The sequence below is a fragment of the Plectropomus leopardus genome, chromosome 19 (genome assembly GCF_026936395.1).
Source record: "Plectropomus leopardus strain MGB_pleo_1.0 chromosome 19, ASM2693639v1, whole genome shotgun sequence".
In the NCBI taxonomy this organism is placed as follows: Eukaryota; Metazoa; Chordata; class Actinopteri; order Perciformes; family Serranidae; genus Plectropomus; species Plectropomus leopardus.
In genome coordinates this window covers 12,180,075-12,198,156 of record NC_142194.1, presented here as the reverse complement: position 1 = coordinate 12,198,156, position 18,082 = coordinate 12,180,075, and the positions used below count along the sequence as shown (strand labels likewise).

The following is an 18,082-nucleotide window of genomic DNA, read 5'->3' as shown; positions in this document are numbered from 1 at the left end:
ACTAAAACACTCTTCTACATGCTGTTATAAGTTGTTTTCAGCTGTTTTTAGGACGGGTCAAATTTTGACATTTTCGCCATACTATAGACTTGCTTCTTTGGTCATTTTTTCAACATGGTATTTTATGGGTGTTTTGGGCTGTTTTTGGAGTTTTTTTCAACACTGTATACGAAAACACGCCTCTACATGCTGTTCTAAGTGGTTTTCAACTGTTTTTGGGACATGTCAAATTTTGACATTTTCGCCATACTATAGCCTTGCTTCTTTGGTCATTTTTAGACATGCTAATTTATGGGTTTTTGGGAAGTTTTTGGAAGTTTTTTCAACACTGTATACTAAAACACGCCTCTACATGCTGTTCTTAGTGGTTTCCAGTTTTTTTTTTGGAAGGGTCAAATTTTGACATTTTCGCTTTACTATAGCCTTTCTTCTTTGGTCAATTTTTCAACATGCTAATTTATGGGTTTTTGGGCTGTTTTTGGAGGTTTTTTCAACACTATAGTAAAACACGCCTCTACATGCTGTTCTGAGTGGTTTCAAGCTGTTTTTTGGACGGGTCAAATTTTGACATTTTCGCCATACTATAGCCTTGCTTCTTTGGTCAATTTTTCAACATGCTTATTTATGGGTTTTTGGGAAGTTTTTGGAGCATTGTTCAACACTGTATACAAAAACACGCCTCTACATGCTGTTTTAAGTTGTTTTCAGCTGTCTTTTGGACATGTCAAATTTGACATTTTCGCCATACTATAGCCTTGCTTCTTTGGTCATTTTTTCAACATGCTAATTTATGGGTTTTTGGGAAGTTTTTGGAGGTTTTTTCAACACTGTATACTAAAACACGTTTCTACATGCTGTTTTAAGTTGTTTTCAGCTGTTTTTAGGACGTGTCAAATTTTGACATTTTCGCCATACTATAGCCTTGCTTCTTTGGTCATTTTTTTTCAACATGTTATTTCGGGGGTTTGGGGCTGTTTTTGGAGTTTTCTTCAACACTGTATAGTAAAACACACCTCTACATGCTGTTTTAAGTTGTTTTCAGCTGTTTTTAGGATGGGTCAAATTTTGACATTTTCGCCATACTATAGCCTTGCTTCTTTGGTCATTTTTTCAACATGGTATTTCGGGGGGTTTTGGGCTGTTTTTGGAGTTTTTTTCAACACTATACTAAAACACGCTTCTACTTGCTGTTTTAAGTTGTTTTCAGCTGTATTTAGGACGGGTCAAATTTTGACATTTTTGCCATACTATAGCCTTGCTTCTTTGGTCATTTTTTCAACATGCTATTTTATGGGTGTTTTGGGCTGTTTTTGGAGCTTTTTTTCAACACTGTATACTAAAACACTCTTCTACATGCTGTTTTAAGTTGTTTTCAACTGTTTTTAGGACGGGTCAAATTTTGACATTTTCGCCATACTATAGCCTTGCTTCTTTGGTCATTTTTTCAACATGGTAATTTGTGGGTTTGGGGGCTGTAATTGGAGTTTTTTTCAACACTGTATACTAAAACACACCATTACATGCTGTTCTGAGTGGTTTTCAGGTGTTTTTTTGGATGTGTCATTTTTTTGACCATACTATAGTTTGGCGTCATAAATGACCAAAAAACAACAAAAGACTTAAAAAATGTTACAATACAGAATGTTTTTTTTAAAAAAAATAGATCTCTTACCGTTGGGACGTGCCCTGAACATCTTTCCAGGGTGGCATCTGGGAGGCATCCTAATTAGCTGCCAAGCCAAGTCATCTGGCTCTTCTTGTGGAGGAGCAGGGCTCTACTCCGAGCTCCTCTTGGATGACCAAGATTCTCACCCTATCTCTAAGGGAGAGCCCAGCCACCCTACAGAGGAAGCTCATTTCGGCCGCTTGTACCCACAATCTTGTTCTTTCGGTCACTAACCAAAGCTCGTGGCCACAGGTGAGGGTAGGAACGAAGATTGACTGGTAAGTCCAGAGCTTTGCCTTTCGGCTCTGCTCCCTCTTCACCACAACAGATCGGTGCGCAGTCCGCATTACTGCAGATGCTGCACTGATCCGCCTGTCGATCTCCTGCTCCATCCTTCCCTCACTCGTCTGTAAACAAGACCCCAAGGTACTTTAACTCCTCCACTTGGGGCAGGATCTCTTCCCCTATCTAGGGAGGGCGCTTCACCCTTTTCCAACCAAGAACCAAGGCCTCAGATTTGGAGGTGCTGATTCTCATCCCGGCCGCTTCACACTTGGCTCCGAACCAATCCTGATGAAGCCAAAAGAACCACATCATCTGCAAAAAGCAGCGACCCAATCCTGAGGTCAACAAACCGGACTGGTTGGGCAAACTCCCATGCACCCTCAAGGATCCTGCCAAGGGTCCAGAGCTGGTCAGCAGTTTCACAACCAGGACGAAAACTACATTGCTCCTCCCGAATCCAAGGTTCGACTATCTGGCGGGCCCTTGTCTCCAGTACCCCTGAATAGACCTTACCAGGGAGGCTGAGGAGTGTGATCTCCCTATAGTTGGGACACACCCTCATGTCCCCCTTCTTAAAAAGAGGGACCACCACCCTGATCTGCCAGTACAGAGGCACTGTCCCCGATGTCCACACAATGTTGCAGAGGCTTGTCAAACATGACAGCCCCACAACATCCAGGGCCTTAAGGAACTCCGGGTGGATCTCATCCAACCCCAGGGCCCTGCCACTGAGGAGCTTTTTGACCACCTCGGCAACCTCAGCCCCAGAGATGGGTGAGCCCACCCCGAGTCCCTAGGCCCTGCTTCCTCACCGGAAGGCGTGTCAGTGGGATTGAGGAGGTCGTCAAAGTAACCCTAACCCTAACCCTTCCACCCATCCACAACATCCCAAGTCAAGGTCAGCAGTACACTGTCCCCACCATACACAGTGTTGACAGAGCACTGCTTTCCCCTCCTGAGACGAGGGATGGTGGTCCAGAACATCTTCGAAGCTTTCCGGAAGTCATTCTCCATGGCCTCACTGAATTCCTCCCACACCTGGGTTTTCGCCTTGGCGACTCCGTAGCTGCACTCCGCTTGGCCTGCCGGTACCTGTCTGCTGTCTCCGGAGTCCCACAGGCCAAGAAGGCCCGATAGGACTCCTTCTTCAGCTTGGCGGCATCCCTCACCGCCGGTTACCACCACGGGTTCGGATGTTGCTGCCGCGTCTGACAGTTGGGGGTTGGGAGCCTCCTTTCCAGCACCCTGTAGTAGACTTTCCCTGGGAGGCTGAGCAGTGTGATGCTTCGATAACTGGAGCGCACCCTCTGGTACATCTTTTTGAAAATGGGAACCACCACCTTGCTACTGAGGAGCTTTTTGACCACCTCAGCGACCTCTGCCAGGGATACGGATGAAGGTTTTCAGGCTCTGCCTCCTCCATGGAGGAAGCGAAGGCAGGGCTCAGGAAAAAGTGTTCCTTCCACCGTTCAACAATATCCCCAGTCTGGGTCAGCAGTTCTCCTTTCCTGCGGAGGACAGCCTGAGGCAATATTTTATATCACATTTTGTATTACATAGCATATTATGATGTTTTTATCAATTGTGGACGACTTTCTATACCATTATGTTTTTATAAAGTTTTGGACCACATACTGTACTTTTGAAACTTTTTTCATTTTTGAATACATACTATACTATGAGGTCTACTACCAAGTTTTTGGACGACAACCCATATTATGACATTTTTGACGACATACTGTACTATGACATCCTCAACCACATTTTTACGACATTTTATACTATGGCGCACTTTACTATGTTTTTGACCACATTTCTTCGGCAGAGACGAATTTGATAATAATAACAATAACATTTATAATTATTGCCAGTACATATATCATTAAACCTCTACAAACACCCATTATATCAATGCATAAAGTCTCACAGGTGATAGATACAGTATCAGGCGTGATAGTGTGATGGCTACACATGCTTGTTTACTAAAAAGGTGACAGTGGCGCTGGCAGAAGGATCAGGGAAATCAAGCCTCTTTTTGACGTGTTAGACTGTAAATATTAGAGGCTTGCTGACAATCTCCCACAGTGCCATGGTGTGTGAAGTCATTAGCAGGCAACGTGATGGGCCCTCTCAATCCCCAAGTTGAGAATGTGGAGTGTTTTTCTTAGACATTATCCAGAGAGTGCACTGAGGTGTCCTGTGTCACATAATCAGTTTAGCAAACACAAAGAACCTAATTATCAAAGAAGAAAGCTTTCTATACATAGTTACATATCGCTGCTGTCTGGCGCAAACCTTCAATCTCCAGAATTGCTATTTTTCAGGAATTAGAAAACAATTTGTTTTTAAAAGGATCCAATGGAGATACAAGGTTTAGTCTCAAGCTTTTTAAAATACATTTCATTGGTTGAGAAATGGTAAAACCCACTGATAGATGTAAAAGGGGAACAACAGAATTTAAAAAACATTAAAATGGTGAAATGTGGAGATACGAGGTTTGCGCCTGATGACCATGTGTAATATGAGGCCCAGTGACATTTTCTCTACTTAGCCTCATGTCCAAACATTCAGGTGCAGTCACTTCCTAGAAATGCCTGACAAAATAAATGTTAGGACATCATGTAGAACACAATACATCAGCTTTTAATTTGTGAAAATACAAAATGAAATCATGTACAATTTTATGTACAAGACTATTTGTACAAGACAATAAACTGTATTAATTATTGGATATTATGACATAGTCAGAAAAATCAACTTAGCACTGTCATTGTATCCACAAGTCAATGTGCTAAAAAAGAAATTCACAAAAATAACACAAACTAGACTGCAATGCCGAATGTCTCTCAACCCCACAGGTACTGTCAAACAAGAACACACTAGAAAGAAATATTTTACATTAAGCTTTACAGATTTCTTCGAAGAGTACATAAAATAAATCAGACTCTGCTGTTGACAATGGATTGCTTATAAAATAGTTTTAAGACTTCAAATTATTTTCTAGTTATCTCCAGGGAATTACAGCCTTGTATAAGAAATTCAAAGATAGGCTATTTTTAAAAAAAAAATGGTCTCTGAGCAAAAATTAAAGAACATTATTCATAGCAAAAGCAAATTTTGCTTGAATTCGGCTACACTAAAAGCCCCTTCTCGCAACAGTGGGCCTTCTGGAGTCCTCCGTTGGCTTCAGCACTGCCTGGCACATTACTGGCACTGAGGGATGGATGGGTTGGATGTTCTCTGTGCCAGTAAAAATGTCACAACCTCTCTCCTTTCACATTCAACATGAGTCCTCTGTGGATTAAGCTTGTGTTGTAGGTTTTTAACCTTCTTTTCCCTCTATTGATTTTGAAGTAAAGTGACAACAGTGCCAATACAGCAATAATTTCAATAAGACAAGATTAATAACAACTCTGAGCTCTGCATTCTGGACTCATGCATGTACAAAATTAAACAAATGATCTGTGCTTCTTTAGACCATTTTTTGGATGAACATATCAGATATGCAAACCAAAATAATGAAACTATCCAAACACATAGCCAAAATAAGTGTTTATGATAGAGCTGTTTATCTGAAAAGGATGAACTTGTCTGATTATGGCATTAAGATTGATCATGGAGTACATACAAGTGCTTAATGGGCTCCAAGACAATCCTGTGTCAGGCAGTGCTTACAGCCAAAGGAGGACTTTAAGATGCCCACTTTATGCGATATGAAGCTGTCACTCATCTACCAATGTGTCATGATGTGCCATGCTTTACCAAATTATTTATCTTTGCTGTCTTTTGTGTCTTAAGAAAACAACTATCTCCATCAGTGTGAGATTTTTCGGTTATGTTGACAACAAAACAGCTCTATCATATTTGGCTATTGTAAAAAAAAAAAAAGAAAAAAGAAAAAAAAAATCCTGACCTTTTACCCCTGGAGAAACTTTGCAGATACTTAAAAGCTTTACTTAATATGATTTCTGGGGTTTTGGACATTGCAACCATATAGCGACATGAAAACAGTTATAACACACGACTCAAAAAGGCAAAGATAAGACAAATATAAATGGATAGAGATAAGGCTGGAGCCAAATGCCATTTACACATGGACGCTGGCTGTCTTAACTGTCACAAATGTTGTGAATTAGCTCCAAATGGCAAAGGAATCACTGAGAGTCAGTCACTAACAATGCCATTGTGGTGGGATCGCAGCTGGATGTAAAATACACATTATATCATACTGTACAGAGTAACTCTGCAACACTGGGTAAAGTAAATGCAGTAGTAGAAGTAGTTGTTCGTCAACAGCAAAAAAGGCAACTTTTACAATTGCAAAACTTGATCCAGTTATAATAATCACCTCTTTTTGTAGCACTGGTTATTTTTACATTGCTATTCTCCTTCAAGTGACCCTCATTCCCCAAAATGGAACAAAAAAAGTCATGGAGTCTGGTCACCACTAAAGATTAGCTGTTCAAACTCATAGTTTAGAGGATGCAACATTTGACTATGATTGTCTTCATGTATAATTTTAATGTATGATTCTAAATCTGCTTGTACAGTAAGCGTGCTGCAGAGGTGAATGAGGAAAGCAATTTGTGTCCAGCTCATCGAATGTCAACTGATTTGTGTTTGCAGATGAGAAGATACCCCAAATCCCAGTCTGGTACCTACATGAAGAGTCCTCGTGGAGTCGGAGCGTCCAGGTGTCGGCACAGGTCTGGAGCTCAGCACTCGTCTTCTGCTTCTCTGATGGGTGGGATCAAGCTGCATGTGGATTTACACTGACTGACTTGGTTGATGGTGAGCGTATTCACAGGCTTGATCTGTATGGTCCTCAGGAGGGATTTCTCTGGCTCATCTGTAAACCATGTCTTTTCTGAGAAAGAACCAAAAATCAGAGAGACAAAGAGGAGGGACATCAGACAGTTAATGCTACATGGACGTCACTTACAATATCAGTGTCTGTTTGTTTGTCAAGTGGACACAGATCATGGGGAGGAAATTCAATATTTTAAAAGAAATAGTCTTTTGAATTGGTTTGTAGAAAGAAATTCTGACATGATAAAAAAAAAAAGCTCTGAGATATTTTTTTTTTACTGGCAAGTGTCACTCACTGTCCCAGTTTTAGGCTCCATCACTCATCTGATAGCCAAAAATGCTTTTTGAAAAATATATCATACTGCCACTGAACATGCTGTTTTAAGTTCAGTAAACACATTCTCTCGTCTAACTCTTCAAATACAGACGCTTGGTCAGTGGCCCTACAGGTCATCACTTTCTAGGTACCCTCCAGCGTTAGTTTTGGACGCTCGGGGGCAACATGTCAATTTACTAACTCAGCAGGCATTGTTTTGTGTTTTTTCCAAAGGAAATGTACAGCTTTTGTGTGTTAAATGCACATAATCTCTTCATAATGAGCTTTAAACAACTGTGAAATTCACTTAATTTTAGATTTACTTCCTTAGGCTTTTAGCAACAATAATACATGGCCAGGTTTTGAAAAAACATCATGGTTTGGCTTAAAATAAGTACGTTTGTCACTAACTTAATGTCATGTTGCCAGCATAGCATGTAACAAATACTAGCATTCAACACTGTTATTAAATATGGCTTTTTGGTTTAATAAGGGACAAGAACAGTGGTCTCACGGGTGATAGTTCAGGGTTTGTTTGACCCATCTATGAACTTTCTCACTTTTCATACTAAAGCAGTTTCTCATTGCGTTGAAAAATTGTGCTGACCGGAGCATCTCATTCTGCTGCAAAAGGGTGACTAAGCGCGTCTGTATTTGACGCCAAGGGCCACTGACCGAGCATCGGCATTTGACGAGCTGGGAGTGAGACTGGAGTTGGGTCAGCAGACATGCAGGTTACATGTTAAACAATTTTCATACTTTCTTCCACCAAATTAGAAGTTAATACTTTTAACTACATAACTGATACTGTCAAGGGTTTTATCTTTTTGAGGGGCTTCAGGCTTTTTGGCTTGATGCAACTTTCTTTTCTTATAGAAGGAAATACATAGTCTGGCATAATGTGTTGCCGGTGATTCATCCACTTGGCAATGTCCACAGTCATGCATTTTCATGAACATGACTTAAGGCATTGGTGGTGCAGTACATTAACACATATGCCAGTAGATGTGACCAATTAGAAAACATCACTCGATACAGAATAAAGTGAAGTAGCATCAAACCATTCAGTTGCAATCACACATTTTACAGTCAGACCTACAGCAAGATGTACTGCATAGGTCATAACCATGCGCTCCTGATGCAGTCGTTTGGAAACACTAAACTACTTGGCTTTCATTCAAAGGGCAAAATGTCAGCAAGGACATGACCGTGTTCAATGCATTATTTAACATCATGCATAATCATTCACTTCCATACCTTGGCCCACTCTATTCATCCTTGTTGCACTTTGAGAAAAAGAAAGTAGTACACTAAATGTAAGCTAAATGGAAAAAACTAAGATGACCATTAATAACAGAAATTGCACAGCATAATGATCAGAGGTATAACAGCAGATGCTCTCACTGCATATGGATGCGGAGTAGGTTAAACAGTAGGAGGCGATCAACAACTCAACAAAAAATAAAGAAAAACATCATGTCAGAAAATCTTTTAGTGCCATAACTTTGCACTGAGCCACTGAAGCATGTATCAAGCAGCCATACTGTATCCATGCCTGTTGCCAAAGCAATTGGGAGGAGGATGCTGTCCATGTTTTAAATGTAATTCAGAACCCAATGAGCAGCATGCAGCTAACAAACCAAATGTGTTACTAATGTCCTTTGTCCAGCACAAACAAGAAACTTAATGTAGAAATAAATGTATTTCTGTGAAATATGCAACATAAATGAACTTGTGTAGCTGAACATGTTTGTAATTATAAATGGGAACAGATTACTAACCATAGAAAGCTTGTAGTGTTCATTCAGCAGCTGTGAAAATGTAATGTGCTCATCCATTTTTGGAATGAACAATCAAAGAAATACTTGAATGTGAATATTTTCCCACAGAAACAAAACTATTTTAGAAAGTACTTGATGAAGGCATACCTCCATAGATTCTGCAAAAATCCCTATATAATATCAGTAATAGAAAATGTTGAAGTATTTGTAAACAAAATACACACAGAGATTGACATGAGTACTTTTTAACGATATATAAGCCATGACTTAGGGGGGAAGCTGAAATGTGTCTTGTTGCTGTATTGCCAACTATAGTCAAAATGCTTTTCTTTTCTTGAGCTACTGTGAATTAAAGGCACCAGGTGGACGAAGTAGAAGGCTTAAACTCATTATGTGTTTGTGTCTTTACAGTCTCTGGTTCAGGTCCTATAGAGGCTCCCACCTGAAGACCATGATTTTTGCTGGAGGACTTGACAGCCTAAGGTGGGTAACCAACTGTCGCGGGGGTTATTGGGAGGGCCTAATCTGTGTGGTGTTTTGCTATTAGAAAATGTGCTTGTCATAGTGTCCATAGAAAAAAACTTGGGTTGTAATTGTGCTTGACCAAACATGGATGATCAACTCTAAAGTTGTATTATCCAGTCAGCTGATGTATGTTTTGGGTGCTCAGGTGAAGAGTAGAGCAGAGCTGTCTCTTTGGCACCTTTTTGGTAGTGAGGGTTGTGAGGTGGAGGTCTGGAGCTGCCAGACAAGGCTGGTAAACCCAAATGTGAAGTGATGGCGAACATAAAGTTTCTTTCCACACAGTCTGTATGGAAAGATTTTTCGGCAAATGATACTATGAAATTATTTTGCCATACTATACTATGACTTTTTAATTACAGTTTTCCTTACACTTCACCAAGGCATTTTAACTATACTATACTGAACTATTTTAAACATTTTTTCAACATACTTTATTAGTTTTTTGCCATACTATATAACATTTTTCACTAAATTTTTTCAATATACAATGATATTTGTGACTACATATTTGACAACATATACTATGATGCATTTTTTACATTTTTTTCTATATACTATACTATGACTTTAAAAAAATTACACACTGTACTTTGACCTTTTGAAAAAAAATTCACCATACTATAACTTTTTTTCACACACGAAACTGATGTTTTTATGAAGTTTTTGAACGCATTTTCCAACATGCTATGATGTTTTTGAATACATTTTTTTTACATACTATACTGTGATGTTTTTGTTGACTTTTTTTGACATACATTCTTTTACTACATTTTTAGACAAAATACACTATGACGTATTTGACTACATGTTTTCAACATACTATACTATGATGTTTTATATTACATTGACAAACACGCCTTTGATTTAAAATTTTACAGAAGGATCTGTAGTTCTGCACTTTGCTCTGCCATAATGTGGCATGCTAAAGACTTTGTTCGTGATTTTCACAGACAGAACTGAAAGATGCAGTCAAGGAGCTGGGATACCCCAATATGCTAACTTCTGGTGATCCACCAAGTAGGAATAACCATGTTGTTGAAATTTTTACTAATATGGCTTGAAAAGCTCAACAAATATAGAGTAAGAAAAAGTAATTATAATGGTGGTGTAACTTTATTGATAACTGTGACATTTTCTACTTGCAAATATCTTGACATAATTAATACTTCATGGTGGCAAATAACATTTAAGTATAGCATTTGAATGTTAATGGGTCAAAAAGCATTAAGAGTTTCAGTATTTCATAGACATGACATACTGCAAACTTTTAAGACATATAATTTAAAGTGCAGTTCAAGTACAGTAAGGTTCAATTTTAATTTAAACAAAACAAGCAAGTTTCAACAGTGTAAAACTTGGAATGTTATAAGACGGAGAAACACGGTGACCTTCATTACAGACGTGATAGTAATTAACAAGAAAAAGCACAGTATAAGTAAACTAAAGGTCTGTAAATGCCTGCGCCATCCTACTCTGAAGTCACATATTCTGTTGTATTGAATAATGTTTCAATCCATACCACACATATAAAAACACTTTCTTTTACTTTTAGGGGCCTTAACATTTTAGTCAGGATGGTTTCATCTCAAACTGGAAGTTTTAATCACGTGTTGGAGTTTGCCCTGTACGTGTGCAGGTAAGAACACTGCAGTGAAATTAGCACTGACATTGGGCCTGCCACGATAATTATATTATTGACTTAGCATACAATATATACACATGACTTTGATAATTGTTGGTATTAAGCCTCAAATTAAGTAATTTTGGGCTTATCTTAACAGATGTTGATGTATAGTTTTAAGATAAACATATATATGTATTCTGCATAATCTATTATGCTATTACATTATCATAACAGTGGCATAAAATGGTCTCAAAATGACTAATATCATTGAAATTATTTCTGGGACAATATAACATCCAAAAAAGCACTTATCGTGACAGGCCTACCGACATTTTCAATAATAACAAAATCTGGCTCAGTTGTAGAAACAATCACAACAAAGCCCTTTTCTTATGTGTTTCAAAGTTTACTATAAACACAATGTGTTGATTCAAACATGTCCCTTTTAACTGCTTAAAAGGGACATGGACAGGGCTTTTTGGATGGTTGTCTGAAACAAAAAGAATATGTTGCATCATAACAGAATGTCATTTAAAAAAAAAACAAACTGCTGCTCAAGAATGACAGAGTTACTTACAGCCCTGGTAAAAGTTCACTGTAGTTCTTGGCATAAAACATGTACATGGATGGAAAAAAAATCCAAAAAACTCACTGCTTGGCGGCCCCCAGGAAACACAGAAGCCCTTGTGGTTGCCTACTTTTTCCTATGCCATGGGACAAACCACACTGTTCTTTACTGCATGGAGTTGTCAAACTCGAGACAAACAAGTAAGACACACATACACACTCAGAAAAACAAACACACATAGACATTCAGACAAGTTACAGTCTGTTTGCAAAAGGACACACAGGACAGTAACTGCTGGCAGGCACTGTTCACGGACAAAGACATCAGAGAGCTTTAGAGTGGCACATACTTTTGTTTGTCTCTTGAGTCCCTGCTTTTGGCGCGGTTGGTGGTTGGGATAGAGTGGACGGAGGAGCTCTTTTTGCTGGAGGAATGGGACGAATGGGAGGAGTGGGAAAGGCTGGTTCGAGACTGGCCAGCGTTGTGGTCAAACTGCATCAGGCAGAATATCAGGTCTGAGGGCACCAGCTCAAACGCATATGGTGGATTGGTTATGACATACCTACAGGACAGAAGGAAGGCCCCGTGGTAAATTGGTTGAAAGGTTGAAACAAATGTCTCTTTTAAGGCTGTTTTGGGCATCTAAATGTAAAAACACATTAGGTATGTACTCACCGTTTGGTGCATTGGCTTTGTGTGTTTAGATGAGCATCTCGTAACCGATAGATGCCAAAGCACAACATATTGTACGTTTTCAGGGCTTTACAAAACAGGTCACCATAACAGCCACCATCCTGCAATACAGTGACAAACTAGAATTATGGCCTCACAGCTGTATGCTTCTGCACATCATTCAAGTTGCACATAGAGTTTACACCCATGTCTGTGAAACGATGATGCTTAACACAAATTTTGTTTTCTCCAGCAGCAAAGAAGATCTATAAAATCAACAGTTTCAAGGAGGTCACCCAAGGTTATTGTTTGCAATTTCTGTCCACCACAATTGTTATTTATGTCATATTTTAACTTTGCAATATTTTACATCTTAAGTTCATAATATTTTTTTTCTTGCATGATTTTCATTTTATACATATAGAATGAGCATTTCTGGAGATATAAGTTTTTTTTTTACTGTCAACAATTGGTTCTCTGATTATTTTACATGTGACAATAAAGTACTTTAAACTAAAAATCAGTTTTTCTTGAAATTTACTTATACTGACATGCAATATAGTATATAAAATACTGCTTATGTATAAAACTTAAATTAACTATATATCTGTATGGACTTTAGTCATATATTTTAGTTTAACTGTTAATAATTGCAATTTTACTCCATCCTTTTCAGTTTTAAATTGGGAAACACATATGGATATGGTTATACTGTACAAATATGATAAACGTATAAACTTATAAAGATGAGTTCATTCGATTGAAACTCTGAATTTCACCGTCACAGAACTCACCTATTTTGGAAATACAATCCCTGTTTCTCATCTCAGCTCTGAATCACAGCCGTCCCTGTTAGTCTGAATCTCTTCACTAAAGTCAACTCCAACAACACAAGCAGACAAAGATGTGCTTAGCCTTTAGGTGACAAGACCAGTCACTTACCCCGAGGTCGGCGAAGGGCCCGTCGTACAAGGCCAGCTGTGCCACGCGACACCTGTCCCTGTTCGCCAGCGTCTGTGGCGTGCTGTAGCCGCCACGTAATGCATTCTCCTCTGCCAGCAGCCCCTCCAGCTCCGGCGTCGCCCCGCCTGTTACCAACGTCCGGATCAAGGTGAGGATATTATCATTGAAGTATGTCTAAAGGAATGAAGGTAGAGAGGGGGTAAATCCTTCAGCAAATGCCACCTTAGTCACAACTGCACCTTCTCAAAGTGCCAACCAGGCCGAATGGTGCTATCTAACCCGCTCTGTTGTGTCACATTGCTGTGCACACCGACTAAAAAGACTGGAGAGTCCAATTACTGCAGGTTACTCTCACTCCCATCAGAGACAGACACACAAAGTCCATGTACACACTCATGCTGACCAGCCATTTCTCACAGCTAAATAGCAATTAAGTTAAAAAGTCAGTTCTACAAACTGCATGTTCAGCCCAAACTTTCCTCAGAGAAGTTGGTACATTTTTATTTCCAACCAAGTTACTGTTTAGTTGATTTTTAACAAGGGCAAATGTCTGCACGGCAGTCTCTTGTCTCCACCTGCTTGTACAGCACAGTGACACCTCCCCCGACTGCTGACAGCACTATTGACTAAGATGATGGATGAGGGCTGTCCATTAGGTAGCATTACCTTTGTCTACACGGGAGCGCACTTGAGGCCAGCTTTGTTCTAATCTCACTCAAACTGAAAGGCAGACAAGTGAAGCCATCATAGCTACTACAAGTTACAGTCTTCTCAGCTATTGTTTTAATGTGAGCAGGGAGTCGCTCTGTTTTTTGGAGGGCTGATATCAAAACATGAGATTTCTTTAAATATTTAAAATCGCTGACAGATATTTTATCCCGTTTCACTTCACAAAAACCTCGCGATTCCTACACTGCAGAATAGAATTTGATTTTAGTAATTTCCAGGACTGGGTAAGTTTGGAAAAATATTTGTTTCCACACTATTGCCTCTATTCTTTTTTCTAAAATATGAAATTCATATATTTGGAGCAAGCAGCAAACATTTTCACCACTGTAAAAAACAGGCCAGAGCAAGTCTGATGTCACCCAAAGAAAAGCAAGAAGTACGGTGTGCGACTGAACGTACACTCTATGCCTGCAATGTCTGAGTGAAAAACAAATGCTTTTGGTCACTATCTCGAAAGTAAACAGTGATGTCTCAGTATGTCACAACCAGTTCTTTGTGGCACTAATTCCTGCTTGAAAAACAGCAACATGGTGCTAAACACACCCACGTTTAGCACCTAAAAAGTTGCTGGAAACACAGCAACGACTCACTAAATCACACTGAATTTTCTTGGTCTCAAACAGTGGTCTGCAGCTTTGCAGGTCTCATCTTATGCACTACATCACTCTAAAACACTGATATGATGTGTAGGAAATGTGCAAAAAGTTAAAAATGCGCACATCCATAAAAACGTTGAAGGTGCTGGAACCACATTAAAGTGCAAACACTGAACAGAGGAAGGTCCACACTTCAGCTCCCTTTACAGTTTTTTTTATTGAGATACAGTAAGAAAAAGTATATAAAGGAGAAGTAACAGTGTCTCAGTGATGAGCTGATTCTTCCTAAAGACCTCTTTAGCTCTATACTTTAGTTCATTCATAGGTAATACGTCAAATCAAAGGCAGCCGACATTTTCACCATACTTTTATGGCTGCGGTGAATAAACCAGGCTGCACAAATGCCATGAAAATTCAATTTGACTTTTTCAACTAATTTTTCAGTCCTTATATTAGAGATAAGAAAATATGGGGGGGCAACAGTATAATAGTTTTTATTCAGTGTGTTAGGGGAAAATGATTGGAGTAGAGATGTCACCAGTTAGTTTATTTCCTGTGAAACTTAATTATCACCAAACCCAGGTGGACAAACTCATTTGGGTTTGGTTATAACTGATTTGTATGAGCTACAGTAGTTGCCTATAATCTTCCAGCAATAATTTGGCAATACAATAGCCTACTTAGTCAGAAAGTAACACATATTAAAGGTTGGATTTAAAACTATTTATTTACCTAACTGATCTCTAGCTTTTTTTTTTTTTTTACTTAAATGTTGAATTTGGAAAAGTGTGCAATTTTTAAATGCAAAATGTGTTGGAACCCAAACCTCTATGATAAGATAATATTGTCTAAAAGCTAAATCAATTCTGACTTACAGCACTCATTAAGGAATCCAGCACACTGACGGCAAAGGCTGTCCCGCAGGCAAAAGGCTGGGTGAGGTATAACTCTGTGTCAGGGTCGTCGTCGTCATCTTGGTCCAGGAACTGAACGTTCGAATCATTCACTGTGGAGATCAACATGCATTTCACTTATTTTAAACTCTTCGTGTTCATTTTCCTCACGACAAACAAGATCCCATGGAATTATTTTGTGATTAAAAAAAAGCATGGATTGTGTGCTTAAGCATAATTCAGGCAACTATTTGATTCAAGTGAAGAGGAAGACACAGAGGTACAGTGGTTGTGAACAACAGAAGCAGCAGATATGGACTGTAATAGAAAACAAATTCTCCTTAATTTCTTCATTCAGAATTTGGACAAAACAGTATTTTTTGTTTTAAGCGACTGAAACAAAACCTTGTCTAGTATTTTCGTTCGGCCTTGTGGCCTACTTGCCTCTGCCACATTCCATATCCAGGCCATGCACACTCATGACACCATGCATATTGTCAAAGCTTCAGGCCTTGATCCAAAGTCCTCCTGAAGCCAGTATCAGAAACACCAATATGCCATTGTTTGTCTTGTAAATCCAAGACAGAACTTCCAATTACTTGTACTTGCGTGTCAAAACAAATGAAAGTATCTCATTGCCCCAGAACCTTCTTTGAAGATGTCTTTGAGCACAAAAACACATGCAGTAGCTGGAAGAAAGTAATGATGTAAAATTTAGTTGGAGAACTGCTACTTCTGTGAGGACAGAAATAAATGTCAGTCATATCGACAGGGCTGAGATGAAAGAAGGGCACGGGCCAGAGAATGTGATCCGACAGAAGATGCTATGAAAACAGCCACAAGGACTTCTGAGGGATCAAAGGCCTTGTAATTCTTAGAAAAATAAAAGGGAAAAATTTTGCTTTGAGATAAGGGGCCAAAACAAGACAGGCAATTTCAACCAGAACCAAGGGTAAAATGTGCTCAAAGTGATGCCATGGGAATGGACTGAGCCTCTTGTGCAGCGAGAGAAATCAAAAGAAAGCTGATATGGAGGCAGCAGCAGTTACAACACTGCAGTACAGGACAGAGGCACTTCTTACCCAGCTCAGTTATCATTTGTATGCTGGTCCCACTGCTTTTATCCTGACTGAATGAAATCACAGGCGGTTTTTTGCCTGGCTTTGCTAATGGTGCTAGACAAGTGTTGAGGAAAAACAGTTACTGGAGCATGTCAACAAGGGACAAAAAAACCCCAAAACAAAACATAAAAACTGACTTTTAGTACAATTAATCAAGTGTTGACAGCCTCTAATTGCAGAAATTGTGTTTTCAGATGTGTTTACAACTATTTAACTGACAAAAAAAACATGCAACAGTAGAGCTTGCATATCACTCAGCTGATACAAATATGAAGCAGCAAGCGTACCTAGTTCTGTTATGATGGGGATATTTGCTCCAGTTGTGACAGACGTCTGCCTCACTAATCCATGGACAGGGCTGTTTTCAGGAGACGATCTATCCATCCCTGGTGGTGTGAAGCCTAAATGGACACACACATAAATAAAGCACGTCAATTAATGCAAAATTCATGACCTCATCAGAGGCTACAAACAGGCAATGTATCTAATTTGTATGACATCTGATAAATTATTGCTCAGAAATTATGTTAGTTACTTAATGTGTAGAGGGTTAGGTTTAAGAAAACAAACATGGTTGGGTATTGTCACATTACATACTTAATGTACGCAGCCCAGGTTTATGCAAGTAAGGTTACATAGCTTATGTCTAGAAAAGTTAGGTTACGTAGGTTAAGTTTAGGAAACAAAACATGTTTTAGGACAGATCAGCAGTGTGAAAGGGGGAGAGAGAGGATGACATGCAGCAAAGGGCTTCAAGCTGGATTTGAACCTGCGACCACTGCAGCACAGACAGTGCCATCATTCATGGGGCACCTGCTTAATCCACTAAGCCACCAGACAGCCAAGAAACATGGTTGAACATTACATTATGTGCTTTTTATTTAAAAAAAAACCTGTAGGTCAGGCTTTGGCAAGTAAAGATGCGCAGTTTAGGTTTTTGAAAGTAAATTTGTGTAGGTTAGGTTTCTTAAAAAAAACAAAAACCATGGTTGCGTGTCATCACGTTTGGTACTTCACGTAACATGACAGAGAAATGTTTTAGGAAAGTTAAGTTATATCAGTTAGGTTTTAGAACAAAAACATGGTTTGGTGTTGTCATGTATCATATGTTAAGGATAATGAAAATGGTTGGTCACTGTCATGTTATGTATTTGACAGAGATGTGCAAATTAGGTATTAAAAGAGAACCATGGTGACGACGAATGGTAAAGTAACTCAAAGTTCACTTGGTTTTACACAGGACAAAAACTAAAGTCTCCTGGGGAAAAATCCTGTGTTTATTTGACCCATCCACCACCCAAACCTGACTCCTTACGCAGACTTTTGCTGTTTATTCCTCTTCCCTCTTTACTTCCATTAGCGCATTTATCATGTGATCACACCCTTCCCGATTAAGAGAGCTGTGTATGAATTACTGGCTGATGAATATGTGGTTTATGCATAAATTCTGATGCATTACGTTTTGTAGGTATACCCACTAACAGTGCATGAGAACAGCCTGCAATATTCAATACTTTATCAGAGGCTACAAACA

At 39.2% G+C, this 18,082-nt stretch overlaps 1 protein-coding gene across 8 annotated transcripts in view; it reads right to left on the bottom strand.

Moving 5' to 3' along the window:
• Positions 1–4,573: 4,573 nt before the first annotated feature.
• The window catches only part of LOC121959156 (calcium-activated potassium channel subunit alpha-1a), a 111,836-nt gene continuing 98,327 nt past the window's right edge, over positions 4,574–18,082 (bottom strand). For 4 of the 8 annotated variants that reach the window (XM_088069979.1, XM_088069978.1, XM_088069981.1 and 1 more), the window contains 7 exons: positions 16,836–16,949; positions 16,510–16,602; positions 15,410–15,540; positions 13,189–13,383; positions 12,250–12,368; positions 11,924–12,136; positions 6,657–6,818 (listed from right to left, as the gene is read on the bottom strand). In XM_088069979.1, coding sequence (XP_087926105.1) covers positions 6,797–6,818; positions 11,924–12,136; positions 12,250–12,368; positions 13,189–13,383; positions 15,410–15,540; positions 16,510–16,602; positions 16,836–16,949 — 887 coding nt within the window. In that variant the 3' untranslated portion in view covers positions 6,657–6,796. Of the gene's footprint in view, positions 6,819–8,333; positions 8,363–11,658; positions 12,137–12,249; positions 12,369–13,188; positions 13,384–15,409; positions 15,541–16,509; positions 16,603–16,835; positions 16,950–18,082 lie in introns of all 8 variants that reach the window. The other 4 variants (XM_088069984.1, XR_015774971.1, XM_088069985.1 and 1 more) reach the window with 4 other exon arrangements.